The sequence below is a fragment of the Pyrgilauda ruficollis genome, unplaced genomic scaffold (genome assembly GCF_017590135.1).
Source record: "Pyrgilauda ruficollis isolate IOZ18807 unplaced genomic scaffold, ASM1759013v1 scaffold109, whole genome shotgun sequence".
Classification (NCBI taxonomy): domain Eukaryota; kingdom Metazoa; phylum Chordata; class Aves; order Passeriformes; family Passeridae; genus Pyrgilauda; species Pyrgilauda ruficollis.
This window is the reverse complement of record NW_024509099.1, coordinates 651,762-674,350: the sequence shown is the minus strand read 5'-3', so window position 1 is coordinate 674,350 and position 22,589 is coordinate 651,762. Positions and strand designations below refer to the sequence as shown.

Sequence of the window (22,589 nt, the reverse complement as noted above, 5' to 3'; positions counted from 1 at the left end):
CCTCGAACATTCATTGTGGAGGTTGTGCAGAGCAGCTGTGTTGACTCCCACTGGTCCCTCCAAAGAGGGGACAAAATAGCAATAGCTTTGCATCCATGCCAAGGGTGGGCATGTTCTTGGTAGCCACCCCTGCATTGTCTGAAAAGACCAAAAACAGAGACCACAGCTTTACCAACTTAAAAGAGGGCAAAAATAAAAAAGATTTCTTACTTTTGTAATAGAAGATAAAAGGTATATAAAAAGTGAATTTTTCATGCTTTGGAGACATACTGATCAGGCAGTACCAGTGCCTGTAATCTGTTAGGAATGGCTTTCAGGAGCATTGCAGCAAATCAACATGAAGATTACTAGAAATGAGAGATCAAACCTCTAAACCTGGACTGTATCCAAATGAACGAGAAAAAGCATTACGCAGTTGGCCAATTAATTGCTAAGGCAGAACTAGAAAGAGCAAAGTAGAGGTTGAAGAGCAGCTAACCAGAACAGATTCTGACCCATCAGGATCAAAAACCTTGCCAAAGACCCCAGAGCATGAAGAAAATGTGCAAGACAGTAGAAATGAACACTTTCACATTGTGGTTTACTGTGGAGAAAAGTGACATGTTCTGGTGTGTGTATGTGAGAACCAGTTCTATAGACATATCTTTGTGTTCTAAATTTGATCATGGGTAACTCAGACCCAGCTGCACAGAGAACAGTTACTCAAAAGCCCAAATGCCACTTAAGGATGATATAGCTGAATTATTAATGGTAGTCCATAAATACCAAAATGGGAATCAGCAAAGGAGGATTCTTCCATTCCTTATAAAATGTCAAGTTCCATTCATGCATGCTTCTTCTTCACTTATAAGCTAAATAGCCTTCACATGAAGTGAAGGTGTTGGGGGTTGGGTCTGTCCCTGACAAGATATAGCTGTCTTGAAGCAACAAAAGCTTGAACCTGTCAATGTTAGTGTGCTTACCCTTCAAATAAATAAATAGCTGACATCTGGCACAGAGATCAAGACTTAGTGATTTAATCCCCCCAATCTGAGAGATTGTTCTGTTAAGATTGTGTAAACAACAACTATCTCCAAGGTTTTGAGTTTTAAGTTGGAAAGATTAAAGTAGGATAAGATTTTTAGATTTATGTTGTTTTTCCCATCATTATGTTCGATTATGATGTTCTTTATATAAATCTGCAAATTCAAAAGGAAATAAATTGCAAAACATTTTAGCAACAGCTTCTGATCATCAAAAATGTATATGGGACAGATGGTGTTAAGCACATTATATAATATGTGTCCACAAAAATAGATAATAATCAAGAAAAAGAACAGCAGTAGCCTTCTGACTGTAGTTTACTGGATTAAATTTGTGACCAGGGCCCCACAATGGTAGATACCTTACAGTTTTATTTCATAGCTTGATTGTCCTGAAGAAACTTGTGGAATGCAATCCCAGTGATTTATGGCAAGTTCTTGTATCAGCTGCATCAGCATCTTGAACACTTGTTGCCATTAAGGTCTCCTGTGTGCATGTTTGCACAAAAGCACACCCAGACAGTCCTGTTTGGTCAGAGGAAGGAGGGGACAAGTTCTCTTTGTGCAGTAACACAGTATGCAGGAACAATAAGATATTTATTCTTCTACAGCACAGTTCCTAGTCTCTAACTGAGATGACCTTAAACCATGAGATGCTTATTCAGGATAAGTGACTTCCTCATAACTTTGAAAACCACTGAATTTTGCCACAGTTTTGTATGTGCTAGCTCCCACAATTCTCAAATGTAATTACAGCCCTGACATGAAAATTAAAATTACTTATATATGGTAGCACTGTAATAATCATAATCATAAGAACTTCTCTCTCATTGTTTCCACTTAGTTGCCTTTGGGTTGTTCTGGTTTGTTGTTTTCCTTCATGTTCTCTAGTCATTGCCAAGTGGCCTAAATATTCTTCTTGCTAAAGAAATGTGAACTAGCCTATTTTTATTCTAGTTTAGCCCAAGAGTTCTTCTTTGCTGTGGAGTATTTCAGATTCTTATGTTGCTCATGTTCACTACAAAGCAGAAGTTGTGCAAGTTTCCTTATGGACTTCTTTAATCTAGCATGTTACTATTATTTCTCATGATATTGCATGTTTCTCAGCTGTAAAGGTGTTCTTAAAAAGAAAGGTGGACAGCCACCAAAATGTAAATGTTAGGCCTAATTCTTATGCTTTTTATGATAAGACATATTAGGACACTTGATTTGCCTCTAAATTTAAATATTATTTTAATACCCCTTCTGCAGCTTATTTTCTTGGTATAATTGTTATGCTGTCTGTTTTTCACAATCTCAAATTAAAACCTGCCTGTTTTTGCTCTGTTGACCATTCTGCTTCTACTGTTTGTTTGTTGATTTATAGTTCATCAATAAGTCTTTATTTTCTCATCTGGTTAAATTCACTCAAAAATTCATTTTTGATGAAAGCTAAACAGGAATACCTTATGAAGATCTGGTCACATTCACAGATGTTGTTTGCTTTGAAAACCATCCCAGATTTAGAACACTTTTTCCTTTCCCTCTTCTCCCCTTATTAAGTATGGTATTTTTTTTTCCAAAACTTCTTTTAAAAAAATTCCAAATAGTGAACTCAGTGTAGCATTTTCTAATTAACCCAATGAGTGTGTGTGTGACTATGTTAGTTTTGAATAATATATTTTAGGTTTTTATCTGCAAATAATTAGGAATTTAACAATTATTTTTTTTAATTCTTTGCTCTTTGAGGTTGAAAGAGGTGCCCAAATGTATTTTGTGTGTTTTATACATCCCTATTTTGCCAAGTCTTCCACAGCAGAGGTAACTAAATATTTCTGAAAACTATATCCTTATTTTACCACATTTCGACATGTAATTATCTTCAAATATTTGTTTACACCACTTTCAAGCAATATCTTGTTGCAAAATCATGTGGCTGGTATGGGAAGGTTATGAAGGACATTGCTTCCATAGGCTGCTATTACTCAACCAATGAAATTAAAATGAATCCTATTTAAATGAATAACTGTTAGCAAAATGGCTACAGTTCTGTCACCAAACAAAAAGATTTGCAGTAATTATCAGATGCCTCTTAAAATATAGAAGTATTTGAACAACATGGTTGTTCAAAGCAAGCATTCCGTGTACCAGAAAGCAAATTGCAGGAATAATTGGAGCTGTGCTGGTAATAAAGCCGTTAATAGAGTCTGAGCACATGAAAGGGCAGCATACAAACAAATAAAATATTTTTTGACAAAGTTTGTATCAAGGCAATAGCATCTTCTTTCCTTAACAATGTAATGAAGAAATCTACAAGTTGAGCATGCTGACAGGACCTTGAAATCCTACAAATATAGACCTAAAATGCATAAGTGATCCTACAAGGCACTTTCTGTATCCATTCATCCATCTTAAACTTTAAGTCACAATGTATTAATTTGAAGCGTAAATTCACAGGTTAAATAAGTGTCAATGTGTGGTGTTGAATTCCTCAAATGTGGCATCAGTGGCTGAATCTAAGTATCAAGGAAGGAAAGAACAGTAAGAAAATTAAAGACAATCTTTAGTTGTAACACAAGACCTGTTAGTGGTGGTTCTTATATGAAGATCCATGTACAGTTTAGTACAGAAAATTCATAGTAATAGTTGAGTTTGTATGTACAGTTTTGCAGCAAAAGGGACACTGCTCTTACAAATCAGCTGTTTAAATAGAAGAATATATTCCTATTATATTAAGTATTAATATAATGATATAATATAATAAAAATAAGCTGGAAGACTAAACCTTTTTCTTGGAAAAAGTAGTACTGGGTAGGGAAGCAATGTTTAAATGCTTCAGCAGGAGGTGAAAAAATATATAATGTAAAATATATATATATAAAGTAAAACTAAATGTAAAATGTCTTTGGACCACAGAACAACTTGGGACCTCTGGAGCCCATCTAGTTCAATCCCTTGCTCAAAGCAGCATCAGTCAGATCACATTGCTCATGGCCATGTCCAGTTGTGTTTTGAGTATTTCCAGGGCTGGAGGCTCCATGACCTAGAAAGCTAAACAAGAAGTCCTGCACCTGCAGCCTGATAACTGAAGCATTAGAAGAGGCTGGTGACTAATGGTCTGGAGTGCAGCTCTGCTGCAAACGCCCCGAGAATCCCACTGGGCAGTGAGCTGAGCTGAGCCAGCTGTGTGGCAGCAATGAAGGCAAACCGTGTCCTGGAAAGCCTCAGGAGGAGGATGGGCAGCAGCATGAGGAATCTCAGCCTGGGAGGCTGCTCCATATTGAGCCAGACCTGTAATATTGTGTCTGATTCTGGTCCCCTCGCTGCTCTATTCAAGACAGGAAAAAACTCCAGAGAGTGTCAGTGAGGGAGTTGGAGGTTGGAGAACCTGAGGCAAGACTGAAGGAACTAGATTTGCACTAGTGAGGAAAGAAAGCCTGTGGGCAGCTAATCACAGCATTCCAATTTTGATAGGGTGGCTGAGGTGTTCTCAAGGATCCTCAGGGGAAGGACAAGAGGCAATGGGCAGACGTTGCTTCAGGGGAAATCAGCTTTATATAAGGAATAAAAAAAGAATAGCCAACTGATGTTTAGAACAACTAAATGTGAGAGCAGGCTAAGCAGAGGTCAGTATTTCCTCACTGGAAATCTTGAAGACCTAGCTTGGCAAGGCCTTTTGTAACCTAATTGAAGAGCCTGCATTCAAGGTGGACCAGATGATCTTCAGGGTTTGTATCCAACACAGACTTTTCTGTGAACTATGAAGTTTATGTCACTAAAGTTGCTACTATAGGTCTTGGTATATCTCTGTGCTGCATGTATTGTGTCAAACTGGTCATGTCCTCTCCTGAGTGTATTTCAGTGGTGGAGAAAATATACTTAATCTTCCTAGTGTCTCTTAAAAGAGTCTCAGGAGAACTTTTCTTTGAATTGCTCTGCTGTTATTGCTTTATAGAAGGGGATATGATGGTCTGTGTGTCAGCTATGTAAATTCCAGTTTTGCCATGGAAACCTAGCCACGTTTTGGCAAAGTTCAAAGCCTTGCAAACCTGTATTTTGTGCATATTTTTTGGAAGCACTTCTGATTTTGACAGCTAAAATGTTTCATGTCATCTGTAAAACTCTGAATATGATGGAAATTCAGATAATTTTCCCTCTTGAGTAATGGAATATGTTTCCCCCAGTTCATTCAGGGCTAAAGACTGGTATTCATTGTAAGAACTACTCGTCATTTTTATAGACTAGTACAGGGACAGGTGTCTGAGGTGAAATCATGGAGCCATTCTCTGTATGTATCTTGTCTGGCACTTGGTCACATGAAAAGGAAAATGGTTGAATTAAAACTTAAGAGAAGTAATAGACCAAATGTTAGAGTGTGGGAGAAAAATAAAGGAATAAATGTTCTGGCACTCTGTGAAGCACCTTGTCCTTTGGAAAGCTGTGAGAGACTTGAAGGTCAATGGAAAGCTGGCTGCTCGAATAATTGCTATGAGAAATGCTGAAGTGAAGAATGGGATGGGGAGATTTTGAAGAAAATATATATTACTAAAAGTAATAAATCCATTTTAATTGACTGCACAAAGCCAGGGAGAGTGGTGCAGAGATAGCAATCCAACAATGAGAGGGAGGTGAACAAGCAAGCAAAGAGCACAGACATGGTCTGTTACTTCAGCTCGACTATACCTGGTAAAAAAAGTCTGTGCAGCAGGGCAGGTGCACATTAACAGAAAGCAAGGAGAGATTGTTCAGGTTTTTACACCCAAGTAAATTGCTCTCCAATAACACTACCTCATTTGTTCCAGCAGCTGGGAGATATTCACTTCTGAGACATGGCCCAGGAGAGGCCAGCTCCAAAATAAGAAGAGCATGTGTTTGGAAGAGAGGGTTTCAGTAGCAGAGACCCTGATGAAGCTGGGGGATAGGCACTTAAGAGGGGAGAGACTGGAATTGAGGTCTCTGAAGCAGGTCCTTATTGGTCCTTGGGGGAGAAATCAAGAAGAAATAATTGAGCTAGAGTATAAAACAGTTGGGCTTGCTGTGGAGATTTGCACTAACCAAATTCCCCTTTTTAATGCAAGTGAAAAGTGAAATCTGGGTATCTTAAATTCAAATCAAAAGTTTAAAGGACTTTTTTTTACTTTCTTTTGCTTTCACCATGCAATTCCTTGTTTCTTCCCTGACAATATAATCCACACATCTCAGAAGCAAGGAAGGTGTAAAAGAAAATTAATATTTGTGAAACCATCTGTGTGAAATATATTTATGACCATTACAGAAGAATCTTGAGAAGTCAGGTCATACCATTAAATCAGAAAAACATTATGAATTTATGACAGTCAAACAAATTTATGAAGCCTCTACTTAGCAGAATGGTATTCACCATTTATTCTGACTGTGGTGAAAAATAGTTATGGAAAATCAAATGCAATCATATATTTATGACAATGTGTATCATAATAAGTGTAGAATAGGTACCAATAAGCATAAAGATATTTATTTGTCATAAGACACAGGGTAGGAAGGCCATAAATCAGACCCAGTGGGGTCCACTGCCGTAAACAACAGGAAAATGGTAAACTAGGCCTATGGAACTAGCAGTCAAACTTTGAGATCTTCCTATCTTAGCCTTCAGCACTTGACTCTGCATTTGTATTTTTTCCAGTAGTTTGTGCATCTGTTTTCACTATTCAAGTGTAGAAAGTAGGTATACTACATAAATAATGCAAGTTCAAGATGAAAGTTAAAGACCTAATTATCTAGACTGCAGTTTACAACACTAGTAAAAAAATACGTTATGTGAGGATTTATTTTTTTTCCTAATGACAACATTTTCCCCTGAAGCTACACTGAATTATGTGTCTGTGTTGCTGGGGAATGTTTACCATATTGCTGTGGAAATGGGAAGAGGTGTGGCCCCTTCTGCAGTTGCTACAAAAGGAAGCAGACAGGTAGAAACAGGAGGTTATGGTGTATGAGGGAGGGCCAACAGGTTTGTCTCTGTAATTTGTTTTCCCTTAATAAAGGGAGATGAAATATCATAAGTCTTATGAGTACTAAGTTTCATTTAAGGTTATGGTTTACTTGGAGTAAGGGAGGCTTTGCAATGTAAATAAAGGGCAATTTATTATTAAAATTAGCACAAAACCATCTAATTTTTACTTCTTCATAGAGGGAAATTTGAAATTCAAATCACTGGCTGATGAAGGTTATTAAAAATGCATTAGAGTTGAAAATGTAGCTGTATGTAAGTGTCATAATAGATACTCAAAATTAATTTATCCCAAATGACAATTAAGCTAAAAGAAATTTCAAATTATCAGCTAACAAATTTCAGTTAATTTTAGAAACAAATAAACTGAAAATGTTTAAAACAATTTGCAAAAAATCAAACCTATTTTAAAATACTCCTTAAAGAAGGGTTACATTTCTGTTTAGAATCATTCCTTTTCTTCTTGTGCACATTACTTCACTCTCGCAATTTTCTTTTACCTCAGTTTCTCTCTATCACATTTTTCTCTCTTTGACCTTTTTCTCCCAGAGATGTCTGGACCACTTTGAGTGTATGTGTACACACACGTGTACAGACATGGTCTGAATTTAGATTAAACTAAACTCATTTTCCCTCTATACCTGGTAGTTTTTCATGTAGTTGATGCATTTTTCTGATGAGGATCTCATAGGTAGACTGGTGCTGTTAATACTTCCTCAAGAATATCTGAAATGGCTCTAATATATATCTTTATATTTAAGAACAGCACCAAAATGCCAATTTTGGCATTGTTGGATTGGGGTGGGACTTATTTTCTATAGATACTGAAGCATATCTACAACCTTTAGAAATGAACAGAGGGGAAAGTTTTTCTAAATAATACCACTTTTGTGGTGTGTGTGTAACTACTAGTGTTTTCTAGAAACAAGACAAGCCAGGAACTGTCAGCTAGTGGATAATGTCTGTGGTTGTGCTTGTAGACGTACACACATGGGCTTGCACCCATGTGTGTCCATGGCCAGCAGTGTGCCCGAGCCCCCAGCTGAGTCCTGTGCTTGTGTGTGTATCTCTCCCCTTTGGCATAAAAAGGTGAGAAAGCCAAGGATAAGGACTGCAAAGACAAAGATGTCTCTTTTCCTGGCTAATGTAATTTATTTTTTTCTGACTAAACCTCTTGATAGTTCAGCAGATACTCAGCATTTTAGAGGTCCTTAAACTCTGCATCATGAGTTTATTCTCAGCTGTGATTTTTTTCCTCTGTGAGTGTTATGTTAGAGGTAAGCCAGCCTTTGTCACCTGCTTCTGACCCCAGCCTCCCCCATGGTTTCAAGATCTGGCTAAAGAGAGCGACAGCTGAAAGTAAAGGCTTTCACAGATTGAAACAGATCGGAAGAGGAATTACACCTGGGGCTTGGCCACTGGCATCCTGTACAGCATAGATACAGGCATAATAATTGATGTGCATGGAAAGCCTGCGGTTACTTGGATCCTCCAACACTCCTGACCCAGTTTGTCAATGCAGTGAGAGATTTTGTGGTTAGGGTTTTAACTTGCAGTTCAGCAGGAAGAATTATATATACACATCACTTACTGCGTTCAAGTGATTACTGCAAGTGATTTGTTTTCAAATTTAGTCTGTGTTAATAAACACTTATTTTTAATTGAGCTGATCTAACAAGATAATTTTGGGAACTAATGCAAGTCAGCTGATTTAAGTAAACTGAGAGGAAAATTTAAAGGAAGTTTTGGAAAAGTATGTTCCTCCTTTTCTTTCCACTCAAAGACCAGTAACATATTCCTTTTAATTAACTAATATCTTTGGGTCAAAAGTAGAACAGATCTGGACATAATCGTGTACTTTGGGAATGTTAAAAGTGAAAACTCTGAAAACTGGAAACTGCTTCTAACTGTCCAGTGTATTTTAGTCACCCCACAAGGATGTTAGCACTCATCTAATGATCTAGTATTCGTAGTGAAATATTGCATAAATATGGCTTGCATGCATACTAACTCTAGCAGGAAGTTTGATATTGAAAGCATTTTTTGTAATTGCAGCTGAAATTTGAAAGGATAATTGTGAAACCTATTTTATTTCAGTTGTGAATCATCTTCCTCCTCTGCCATCTCTCTCTAGCATGATGTTATTTTTCAAGTGTGCACCTGGGTTGCAAATTAGAAAATTTGTGTTGTTTTAGTATTAAGGCATTAGTTTAAATTTTGTTAACACTCAGTTTTACAGAAGGCTGTATTTTTCCCCTTTTATTTTAATGCATGCACAGTAGCCTGGTATTCAGATTGCTCTTCAAAATGAAAGGTTAGATTGGAAAACATATTTCAAAGGTTCTTTAGGATAGCAAGGAAATGGGATTGGGGAGAACTGGGATTTTTGTTCTGCCAATGGCTGTCTGTACAATTACCCCATGAAGTGTGAATGGATTTTTTTCAGTATGTATTTAAAAATCCTAATTAAAATGTTTGTTACGGGAATAGGTCCATGTGCACATGAACTGATCAGATTTCAACTATCGCTTTCAAACACGAGGCTACCAGCCAGAACCAGAATAATCCCAGTGGGCTGGTTGATTTTATGGGTTAGGCAGCAGCTCAATCCTAACAGTATTACAGCAGCATGGCTTGAGAGAAACTAACTTGGCTTGGAAAAATCCCTACATCTTTGCCTAGTAAAGGCAGCTGATATGACTTTAATACACTTACCCTGCAGTGGTAGGTTTGATTTACCAACATTGTCAATCAATTTAGCATTTAAAGTAACATAACAAAAGCTAGTCGAAGAAGATTGTTTTCCATCCTTAATTTTTTTAGAGTTCATTGAGACAAAATTAAGAGTTTGTAACTGCTTATGTGGTAAGTGATCAGTTATAGCACACCATTAAACTGGGTACCCAGGTTGTAGCCCATATGAAAGTCAGATACTTCTAATACTTAGAAAGAGTTAAGACTTAAAGAATGGAGAGAAGTTTTCTTTATACCCTTTAAAATTTTGAGCCTGCTTTGCCCTTCTCCTAATCTTAATCTCAACCCCATGAGCTTTATTCTAACTGCATTTTTCCCCTCCTCTGCTCCAGTTATAGTAGAGGAAGGTGAGTAGATGATTTTCATGAGTGCACTGGAGTTTGGCCAGCGGTCAACCCACTACAGTTGTAAATAGTAGTAATTTTTATTTCTCTTCCATTTATTTAAATTTTGAGAAATTAAAATCATTATTTTATTTTGTATTCAGTCTAAATTTGCATCATGTCATCTAGGTTTTCTAAAAATGCTGGAAAATTCAAACATGCATTTTTTTTAAATCTCAAATTTATCTGGAGGATAAGAGGGAATTATTCATTATCCTTCTACTATCAGATCTACATATTTCTTCCCATCAAAGTTTTCTTTTTTGCCCTGACATTACTGTTATACTTAGCCTGATTTATTTTAAATATATTCATTAATTCTGCCCAGTTTTGGTGGGTTTTTAAAATTATTTTTATGATGTACTTTTTCAGTTAACAGACAAGATTCTTACTGTTGTTATAGGCGTGGTTTCCTTTTAGTACTTAGAGGAATGAACATATACTTGGTAGAAGTTTCTTAAACACTTACTCCTCTGAAATAGCAGCTGGAGACCTGCCCTAGAGGCGTAATGTGGAGGTTGATATGCCACTCTTTGGCAATACTCCTGGAGAGTGTTGTTACCATAACAACTCATTTTCCAAGGGTAAATCCACATGCAGAGATGGGGAAAACTCTTCTCTTCTCTTTCTGAATTGTTTTTGCTCTTTTATGATCCATTCTTTCACTTCTCTGATCTTGGGATTTCTCTTCTCCTTTATTATGCTTCTCTTGTAATCTTATGCTTTAAGATTTGTTATTCTTTCATTAAATAGTTTTTTTTTTCCTTTTTTTCTGCCTCTTAGTACATTTTAACTTTAAGTCCCATTCTCCAGACTTTTGCATCTCCTTGTCCTATTGGTGGTTTTGTGCAATATATGCTGATGTCATGGACATGTGTTTCATCTTGTATACTCTGAATGACCTAATACCATAAGGGTTAGCCCAAACCCACAAAGGTCCAAATATCCTTGCAGGTCTGTTAGCATCCCTTTCTTAGACTTAGAAGTTATTTCTTATGAAGGGTTTTCTTGTCCAACTCCTGCTCACAGCAGAGCCGCCTCTGAGGTCCAAGGTCTGAGCAAACAGGGCTGCACGGGGCAATGTCCAGTTGAGTGTCCAAGGATGGAGATTGCAGAGCCTCACTGGGCTGCCTGTCCCACTGCTGGACTGTCTTCATGGTGGGAACATCCTTTCTCATATGGAGCCTGAAATCTCTTGTCTCAGTTTATGCCCATTGTTCACCTTCCTGCCCCCAGGCACAGCTGTGAAGAGGCCGGCTCTGTCTCCCTGGTAATCTCCCTGCTGGCACTGGGGGGATTGCAGTCAGATGCTCCCAATGCCATCCCTCCTGCAGGATGGAGCAGCTACTTCCTTCAACCTCTACACCCCACAGGGAAAGAGGTCCAGCTCTGGCTGTCCTGGGGACCCTCTGCTGAACTCACTTTGTCACTGGAGTCACTTTTTCATTGGAGTCCCAAAACTGGGCAGGATATTATAGATGTGATCTAATGAATGCTGAGTGAAAAAAAAAAAAAAAAAAAAGTCACTTCCCTTGATTTATGGCCTGTGCTTCTGTTAATCCAGCCATTTCCCCAGTCTCAAAGGTCTTTGTCCTTTTCAGACAGCACACTGCCTTTTCTTAAGAGCTTAAATCACATCCAGCTCCATCCAAAGCTGTAACAAAACTTCTACTCTGTGGCAATTGGATTTAGCAATGTCAAAGGAGCCACTGCTAGCTGCAGATAGTGTCACTGAAAGCTGAGCTAGAGGCAGGTGTTTAGATGCTTTGAGATCCTGTCTGTGGTCCTCTGATCTGTACTGAGCCAACATCTTGTGTTCTCCCTTTGCAGACTGGAAGCAGCATATTGGTGCCTCCTTTGTCCTTTTCTTGCTGTGATAGTTGACATGGCCCTTGCTTTTTATATCACTCTCTTATTGTTGCCATGCTGTTTCTGGTTTGGGGTGGTTCTTCACTGTCTGGGCATCCCTCACTGGAGTCCCTGCTCCTTGCCCCTGTGTTGGCTCTTGCTCTGTCACATTACTGCTTGAGTGGTCTTACACAACAGATGGTCGTATGTGGGCCATTATTAAGAAATAAGAGGATAAATGATTGCATTTTATAGCATTCTCTTCCGCTTCTATTTTTTTCTGGTTAGGACTTAAATGACAGGAAGGTAGTGTGCAATGTAAAACAGAAATCCATTTATGTAAATTCAGACCTTTTCTTCTGCCCAGGCAATTTCCAGGACTCTGCACAGTGGAAATAACATTCAGTAGATGGAATTGCAGAATCATTTCCCTCCCAGTTTCATATGGGAGGCACATGTCTGGAAGAATTCAAATAAGACATAACTCAGAATGGGGCACTTAAGGTTTTATTCATGATTTTTGTGGTTTTCATATTTTTTGGACCTCCTTTCTTATTTACAGTGGAATTGTAATTTTTGTAGAGAAGCAAATATAATAAGTGATTTGGAAGTAATATTTCTGTAATTGTTGAAGAGTTATCTCATCTATTTAAATGTACAATTTGAGCACCAGACCCCACAATGTGTTATATATGTACAGTTCTTACATGCCTATGTAATACAAAAGGAAATCCTACATTTTCAGCTGCATGACTAGAACAGATTTTTAGTACAAGAAGCAAATAAAAAATATCCAGTGTTTGTCAATAGTGAAGTGTTGTAGATTAAAGAGAAAGTGTATTGAATTGTTCCTAAAATCCTTCCTCTTTGAAAGAAATAAATATAGTTCCAACTAAAGTAATCAGAAAAGAGGAAAAACACGTTTACTCTGAAGCAATGCATTTCAGTTAAGATGAGCCTTTGTTTAAATTTAGTGTCTTTTGGACTTTAAAAGCTTTTCACATCTAATAATATAACTAAGATACTGAAATAATAACAAAACACCCAAACATTTTAAAGGATAGATGTTTTAAGATGCACTGACAGTAACAGTTTCATAATATAAAATATTTTGCTAGTATAATGAATTTGTGATCTTGTAATTATTTCCTGTTATTTACCTGGGTAACAAATGCTCTTTTAAAAAGAAGACTTAAGGTTGATAGGCAAGGGCTAAAGTGTTTTTAGAGAGACCAGAAGTTTGTTATTAGAAATCTATTATCTGATCTTTTCTGACTAGACAGATGCAACTGACCTGGGTGTGCTTTTCAGAGATTTTATTTTCCATATAACAGTCCTAAATAATTTCCTTGATCATCAGCCTATACTTGTGTATCCTGCTATGGCTACCTGCCACTGAAGGCTTTCTTACATTAGTAGTTTTCCTGAACTTGAATTATTTACTAGATATCTGCAGCATGGCTTTACTGGAATTAAATTACAGTTGGTGTAGCTAGAGACAAGTGGAGTTAGACTTCTGTAATCTATCAGGATGCTTTTCTGATGGTTTCCTAGTCTCTTGGCACAGACATGCAATAAAACTGAAACAGACCAATCATGTAGTGTTGCTTGTAGCTCAGTCCCCTGGCATCTGACAATGCTTATGCATTCTGGTAGGGAGCAGGGAATTGAAGGAATTTGGTATTAGTGTCAAATTTAGGATCTTCATGCAGAAAGGTGACTTCAAGTTTCTGTGAACCTCTCAAGCTAAATATTAGTATCATAAGACTTCAAGGAAATGAAGATTTTTTTTTTTTTTTCAAAGTGAGGGCATAAGCTAAATACTTCGTCTGATCCTCTTGTTTTTTTGGCCATATAGCATGAGATTTGTTAACTGTTGATTCCTTCAGAGGAGTCCTTCTCAGTTTCTTCTCTTGTTTTTAAGGTTGATGCACTGCTCTGTGTTGGGGTTGGTTTTTTTTTTGTTTGTTTGTTTGGGGGTTTTTTGGTTTTTTTTGATGGTTGATCTATCCATATGTGGCTAGACAGTATTTACTAGGTGTTGTTAGTTATGGGCTTTATTATTCCTATGTAACATTTACTAAAAGAAGCAAGTGAAAGCTCTGAATGTGTTTTTTTCAAGATGAGATGTTACACCAGTGCAAAACAAGTTAAAGTTTTGGGCTTATCTCCAGACCAAGATAAAGAAAAACAATAAGGATGAGAAGAAGTGCATTGCATTACTTGAATCAATATTTAGATGATTCATGAGTGGTCAAGATACATGAGGAATAGAGTCACAAAACTCATTACAGGATCTTTCACCTTCTTTTCAGTGCTTGATGTATCTGTAAAAACCTATTGCATTTTGGTGAACAATCCAAACATCCAAAAAAATTTGTTTCCAGATCAAGTGCATTTCTTTTCATCTGTGCTTAAAGGTAATCTTTGAGATGAAGCAAATTCCTGGGTGTGAGAAGAACCAAGTTACAGTAACCAACACTGATGTGTAGCCTTGAGACCCTGATGCAAGTCTAGCCTAGTATAATTTTGCAGGACTGAGATTATGCCTTTACCAGTCCTAGAAATTATCCTACCTAGCAGCCCTTCAAGGCTATGTCCTCTTTATCAGATATTAATGAGAAGTAGAGGACTTAGATGTCTCTGATACAGCTATGTCAAGCCCCATCCCACCTCCACCAAGAAAGAAAAAAACCTGTATAATAGATTAAAAAAAATCTAAAAGAAATAAAGAAACCTTGGCAAATTTTGGTAACATGTAAGCTTAGTAACTCTTCCACATCTTTTCATCAATCAGTGTTAAATTGTCTTTCTAGAGAAAAAGCAAAACTGGTTTTAAAGACTGATAAAAAAAATAAAAATGAAGAAGTAGGAAAAAAAAACAAACTAGGAAATGTATGTGTGGGCTGCTGAGTGATGGACATATGAAGCGGGAATTATTGATGAGAAGTAGGAGAACTGAGAAATGGTCCAGGTGCTGCGTCCCTAGCACATACCACACTGAGCAACATATGGAGAACAGCACTAAATGTCTAGTAAAGAAAAGAAAGTCTAAGTTAACATGCTAATGGTACTGAAAATTTGTATACTACATAATCATAGCTTAATAAAAAAGGATTTATTTCACCTACTGGAATAAATCAAAGGATAAAAACAGAAAAAATCTCTTTGCAAGTTTGCTCACTAAGGAGCAATATTAGGCATTTTATTCATTTTTGAAATTATTTTTGTTCTAGAGAGTTACAAATGGGGGAAATAGGAAAACTGATTTTCAAGGTTTTTGTTGCTTTGAGTTGTTTTCAGTATTAACAAGGTTTTAGGTGAAGTAGAATCCCATAACAGGAAAATGTCTTTTCTACTTTTTCCTTTTTTGTTTTTTGGAACGTCTAGGTAAGACTCTTACATATGTAATAGCACAGAAATTTTTCCTTTTTAACATTTGTCTTACTGATGCAAGGTTATCAATGGTCTAGGTAGTTTCAGAATGATATTTTGTTGTTGTGAAGAACAAAAATATTTTCAATGTATTAGACTGAATTTTGTAAACAAGTCCATTATAATACCACAGGGAGCAAATCTTGGTATAATGTTCCTTGCTTAAAAAAGTAGATTTACCTAATGTACTACTCATAAAAATGGGGACTTTTTTGTACTTTAAAAAATTTTATTAGTCTTTTAAAATATTCTTAAAATCTTCTAGGTGATGCTTTAAATTATTTCAAAATAGCATGATTTTTATAAGTTTTCTATTTGCATTTTCAGTATCTTTGATACTTTTCCCCTTTTAAAAATGCTTATTTATTTTTGTGGGTTTTTTTGTTGTTGTTGTTGTTTATTTTTTTAATAATAGATAAAATTTAAGCCACAGTTTTATAAATCCCTGAGATAAAGCAATCAGGTTGCCAAGGCAAAGTTCGTCTTTTCCTCCATACAAGATAATATACTCTCAGGTGTTTTTTTAATTGCACATGTTCAGCAAGTAGAGAAATGACTCATGCTTAATTGGCATTAAATCCAGAATTCAGAATTTCATTAACTTAATTCTCTATCAATGGGAGGATAGACTTTCACAGTTTTGCCTCTATCTTTCTACTCTGAGCGTGGAGAGAAGCATACAGTACAATTTGAAAAAATGAACATTGAAGCAAATATTCATCTCTATTTGATATTGAAAATTATATAAGCAATAGAAATACTGAGGGGCTTATTTGATAATATGGCCTTTCTAGCTGTCAGTGTAAATTTGTGTTCCTGAAATGTTCTCATTTCTTTTTCTGTTAGTTTGCCCAGTAAAATTATACTTCCTAAAATTCTTATAAATTCCCTATGTCCTCAAAATGTTGTAGCTAAAATTATTTCCTTCAATTCTTGTAAAGCAAAGCATTCCAATGAGAAATATATGATTTTTGAAAAAAAGGCTTAACCAGCAGAAATGCTTTGGCCACACATGTTAAACCACTAAAGTATTTGATGAGGATATAAGTGTCTCACAATACCCTTATAGTAGTTTCAAACATGGCCCATTTTTTATGGAAAGGTAAGATATGATTTTTTATGGAAAAGGTGACTGACATTTTATGGAAAGGTGGGATAGACAAGAGGGATATGATTTCTGTGTAATACTACAGATGGCTGAAGAAGTTTGTCTTAAAGAAAGAAGGTGAAAGTCAGGGAGTTTGGAAGAGGCAATTCATGTAACTTTGTCACATTGGAGTTATAAGAAGTTCTGTGCTGTCTAGGGAGGTCCTGTGATTTCAGAGTCAAAGGAAAATTGAAATGTGTTTAAAACAAATACCTTTTTTTCCTGCATGGAGACTATATTTCTTCACTTGCCTTGTATGTTGTTCAACTTAATCTCTCATATGGGTACCAAAAAGCAGCACATAAGAATTTGGCAGTGTTTTCATTGTCTCTTTCAGACATTAAATTCCCACCAGCAAATAAAAAGAATTCTGTTGTATGTACATTTTTTGCTGACAGTATTCTTAATTGTGTGATGAATGTTGCATATGTGACTATATTAAACAAGGCAGGATTAATGTACTGGTCAATAAGAGGACTCAAAAAACCATCTTTACATATAGCCATATGTGTGTACTCAGGTATGTTTGTATTTATGTTTCAAACATAAATTACTATCAAAATTTTGTAGCTTTAGTGCCAGGAATGTAAGATTTTTGGCTCTATTATCATTATTATCTTTTCTTATAAGCATTGCAGGATCTTTCAGTAATCTGCAGCACTCAAGCATTAAGAAAAAAGAGTATATCTCTACTATATAACAGAGACTAGAAGAAGGCTTAATATGCCTTGTTGTCATTATTCAAAGCAATTCTATTTTCTTTTCTGCTATTCCAGAGAGAGAAATTTTCCCTTTTAAATACAGCAAGGTTTAAGGTACTTTTTATCTGCATCATGTGCAGTGTCACACACGCACACATGTGAAAATGTCACTTTTTATATAAATTGCTTGTGTAAGAATCACTGGAGCTTTTTCCTATCAGTGTTTTCCCTTTCCTATTGCACCACCAGTTATTTTTAAAATTTTCTTTAATAATAATCTGAACATTTTTCTGTCCCAAATCATCTTAAATATTTTGCTCTTATATCTTTTTATTTAGCAAGACTACTAGATCTGTACCCAGTCAAGACTATTAGATCTGTACCCTGTCTTTAGCAAGACTAGTAGATTTGTACCCCTGACTTTGGAGCCTTCTATGTCTTCAAAATTCATTAATGACTTATGGATTTGGTCTTGTTCCCTCAGGTTTTGAATTCTAGAGTCTGCTCTCTCCTCTGCCTACTAATGCTTTCTTTCCTCTCTTTTGGACGATTTCCTGGAGATTACAAGAGCCCTCTCACACATTAGTTCATTTATCATGCATGGATCAAGGAAAATCAACAGATATTTCAGCAACTTCTTTAATGGGACAGGGATGTTTGTGTTATTCAGCCCTTCTCTTTCCCCCAAGCCAAAAAGTAGTGAAATATGTGGATTCTTACAAAGCCCTGAAAATGCATGACTAAAGTTAAAATTATAAGGGATTAGGAACCAAATGGTGAGGAAATGCACCTCTGTCCAAAAAAAGGTCAAAAGGTCAACCTGGAGAATACAGAGAATTCTGGCAGTCAACCAAAGGTCCACCTGGAGAATTTCTGGCAGTCTTACTTCTGCCTATAGGAAGAACTGTAGAGTAAACATAATATTTGGGAAAGGCAGCATGGATTTGCCAAGGGTAAATCGTGCCTGAGCAGTATGATCACCATCTATGATATGAGAAGAGCTTTAGCAAGGCTTTTCACATTTTCTCCCATGACATCCTCAAATTGAAGTTGGGACATTATTATTTATGCAGGTGGATGTCTAGATGATGCAAAGATGGTCATTCCCAGAAAGTTGTGGTTAATGGGTTGGTTTTTATGTGGTTATGTTGGTTATTAAAGTGGTCAGTGTGGTTACCTGCTTGGAGGACGGTAGCAAGTGTGGAACTGCTGTGGTCTGTACTGGGACCTCTCTTGATATTGTTATCAGGGACCTGGAGGAAATAAGGGAGCTGCACCAATGTGCAGAGAGTAAGTTGGGAAGGATCAGCTGATAGGCTTTTGGGAGTCAAGCTACCTTTTCAGCAGCCTGAACAGGCTGGACGAATGGGCTGACATGGACTTCGTTAAATTGAATAAGGGCAAAAACCAGGTGCCAGCCTGGGGATAGAAGAGCCCCTGCGATGGCACAGGTTTGGCATTGGCAACATGGGAGCAGGCCTGCAGGAGGGCCCTGGATCTTGGTTCCTCAGCCAGCAAAGCTCCATGGGCTGTATGGACAGAACCATGGCCAGTCAGTACTGAGAATGATTATTCTCCTCAGTTTAGCACACATTAGACCATGTTTATAGTACCACATCCGTTTTTGGCCCACGTGTTACAACAAAGATATTGACGAGCTGGAGTGAGTTTTGCTGAAGGCTGTCAAGACAGACTCTAGAACAGTCTTCAGTTCTGGTCCCAAGTTCGTCAGCACATAACACATTCCTCTTCACGCTTTGTCTCAGTTTCTTTTGTTGGCTTGACGCCTTTCACTGCTCGTCTGCTATCAATATTTTATTGAAATGTCTTTGCCCCAACATGTTCCATTTTTTTACTGCACCGTATAAAATATCTTCTGCTTTAAAATTATTTTCAGCATGTGAAAAAGGAATGCTGGAAATGTACACCAGTAGCATAACAATTACAAACCAAAACAAACAAAAAAACTCCACCTACATTCAGTCCATTTTTTCTGTAGTCATAGATGTCCAAACTTATATGGTTGACATTTTTCTGGAAATTAATTCTGCCTGAGGCAAATGTCCTGCCCAAGAAAAACTAACTCTAAATGGATAAAGTTTTCCCAGAGTTCCAAGAAACTGAGAAAAATATTTCAGAATATGAAGTGTTAATCAGTTTAATATAGGCTGGGCCACTAGGTCTGGTTGGAATAACATATTTTTCTTCCATTTTTGTTAATTGTAGTTATATACATGCATCCAAAGAAAATGGAAATAGATTGAATTTTTTATGTTGTAAATTTGCTGCAGGAGTATTTTATTGTTGATAAGCTTTTCAAATATTTAGAAAATAAAATTAAAGTTTGAGTTCTTTTGAGGATGACAGATACATTTTAAAGATACATGAGGATCTAGCTTTACAAATGTAGTGATACTACTTGACATACTAGTTGAGTTACCTTCCTTAACTAATGAAACACTGTTCTTCCAACATTAGGTTTTCTATTTGATGCAGATTCTGAAACTGATCCAAGTTGTATGAGTATAGAAGTTGAAAAATAGATTATATAAAATCCCAAGGCTGAGTTGATGTCATTGTAAACTATTTCCATGTAGGACTTATTAATGAAACAGAGTTTTGTGGAAATAAAGAGATAGAGTTATTAGAGTTAAGTTTTGCAACTAAAGACTCTACCTATTTATGTGGTTTTTTTAACCAATTACCAAGCTTATAAATATAAATAACCCTAGGAGTTTAGGAATGGTACTCCCCAGTTTAGTTTTCCCAGCGAGACTCAAAACGCCACTGCTGCTCACTCACTCCCCCCTTCCCCTCCCCTTCCCACTCCTTTGGAATGGAGTTGAGAGTTGGAGGCACAAAAGCTAAAAATCATGGGTTAAGATAAGAATGATTTGCTAGAAACAGCAATGAGACAGAAAAGTGAACGGTACCAGCAGGACAAAGAAACAATTTACATGGAAAAGCCTGGAACAGTATCTGGCTCTTCCCCACCATGCTTTCTCCCCAGTGGAAGAAGAGAGAGTTCCTTACTCCTGTCCCTGGCAATGAATGAGGTGGAGTGAAATAACATCTGGGCCTTGCCACACACCTCTTCTGCTTACTGTGAAAAATTAACCTTGTCCTGGCTGAAACTAGGACAGGGGAAAACCAGTTTATAGTAAAAAGTGAGCAGTTAAGGTTAATATTTTTATTTGTACTATTTATACCCTGGTCTAAAATACTTTTCTTCATTTTAAGGTAACTGAGCTGCACAATATCAAAAATATAACCAGATTGCCTCGAGAGACAAAGAAGCATGCAGTGGCAATTATCTTTCATGATGAGACATCAAAGACATTTGCGTGTGAGTCAGGTAAGTAATTGGTGCTTCATCTCTAGCTTGAAGAAATCAAGGTACACATCAAAGTCTGGCTCAGATGAATTAACTCACAATGCCAGATAGAAATTCTTAGCTTAAAGAAATTTGTGGTAAACAAAAAACTTTGGAGTTTGGGGTTCAGGTCTTTTGGGGTTTGGTAGGGTTTTTTTAATATATGATGAGAGGTGTTAGGGGTGTTACGGAGTTCTTTTTTCCATTATTTTTCTTTGCATGCAGATTGTCTAAAGACTGGAGGTTTCCAGCTAAACTTGTAAATCCTAGTAAAAAATAACCTGTATGATGATATTAAGTCAAGATGTGAAACATTCTTTTTTTAACGAGCTTTGCTATAGGCACTTACTAAACTAATAATTATCATGCCATTGCAAATAAGTGGCAAATACCAGCTAGAACCTCAGGATATTTTAAAGCAGGGTGTCAAGCAGTCTGTGGTTTGAATGACTCCATAGCATAATGACTAGACTGGCATAGAACATGACTTGGGCATTAGAGTACACAATGGCAGGCAGTTACTTGTGAGACACTGAGCACTGCACAATTACAGTGCACCATTTTATTTGAAAGTACAATTGTACACATCTGTTCCTAGGGTATATTTTAACCAAAAAAAAATTTGTTAAAATAGTGGAAAATTCTTTAATGATAAAGTTTATGCTTTTTTTAGTGACATATTTGAAACTTTACATTTTAAAAGTTTATGTAGATAATACTATATATATATATGTTGGTTTTGTAACATTATGTATGTATGGTGAAGGGCCTAGAAGAAAAGCCATATGAGAAGTGACTGAAGTTTCTTGGTCTGGAGAAGAGGAAAGTGAGGGGAGACTTCATTGGAGTCTACAACTTCCTTTTGAGGGGAAGAGGAGAGGCAGACATTGATCTCTTCTCTTTCCTGATCAGGGACAGGACCCCGGGGAATGGCCTGACGTTGTGTCAAGGGAGGTTTAGGTTGGAATTAGGAAAAGATTTTTCATCCTGGGGATAGTTTAGCTCTGGAAAAGGCTCTACAGGGAAGTAACGACAGCACCAGCCTGACAGAGTTCAAGAAGCATTTTGAAAATACTTTTGGGTACATGGTGTGACTTCTGGCACTCTCCTGCACAGGGCTAGGAGTTCAACTCTGTGATCCTTGTGGATCCCTTTCAACTCTGGATATTCTGTGATTCTATATCAACATTATCTTATAAACATTGCATCATGTACAGTCTAAATAATAAATTAAATACAATGAAACAAAATCAGAGAAATATGGAGGAAGTTAAAAGTGTGCAAGGTCATGCATTTTTTTTATTTATTATGTAACTTTTAGATCAGATATTGCAAACAGTTATATGTATATTCCATCATGAAAGATAGATTGACTTTTTTTGTTAATTAATTTAAGTTTAAAGACACACATAGAAAATTCTGTGTCTACAATTGGTTTAAGAGACCATTAGATTAGTCCACATTTTGAATTCTAATGTGTAGAATTGATAGTGTCTCTATATTATGATTAATAATTGAATATAAACATTTTAATTACAGCCAACAGCACTGAAGTCAGTCCTGTGGAAATTTTTCCATTTGCCTATGCATGCATTCCCCTTCTTTCCTAAAAACAATTGTTCCTTCCCTAGAATTACTGTGGTTCAGGTGTATTTGAAAACAGTCACAGCAAGTCATGACTTTAAAATCCTTTCACTAAAGAAGGGACAAACCTGAGGAGGTTCAGCATGTCTGGCCCACTCATCCCTTTCTCCTTAAGCTTGAACCCAGCTGTAAATACAAGGCACATGTGGTACTGTAAGGTGCTAGCAGGGTGTCAGTATGAGATGCTCTCCCTTTATGCTCTGTACAAAAGTGTGTTTTGAGTGGACAGAACCCTGGGTGAAGTGGCAAACAAGTGGGGAGCCTGTGGACAGAGAACAAAGTTCAGACCAAGATAGCTGATGTAGTAGGTGTCT

General features: G+C 36.8%; 1 protein-coding gene across 1 annotated transcript in view; it reads left to right on the top strand.

Moving 5' to 3' along the window:
• Positions 1–22,589, top strand: part of DOK6 (docking protein 6) — a 239,760-nt gene that overhangs the window by 95,089 nt on the left and 122,082 nt on the right. The window contains exon 3 of the mRNA XM_041472901.1: positions 20,499–20,613. Within this exon, the coding sequence (XP_041328835.1) occupies positions 20,499–20,613 (115 nt within the window). The remainder of the gene's footprint in view (positions 1–20,498; positions 20,614–22,589) is intronic.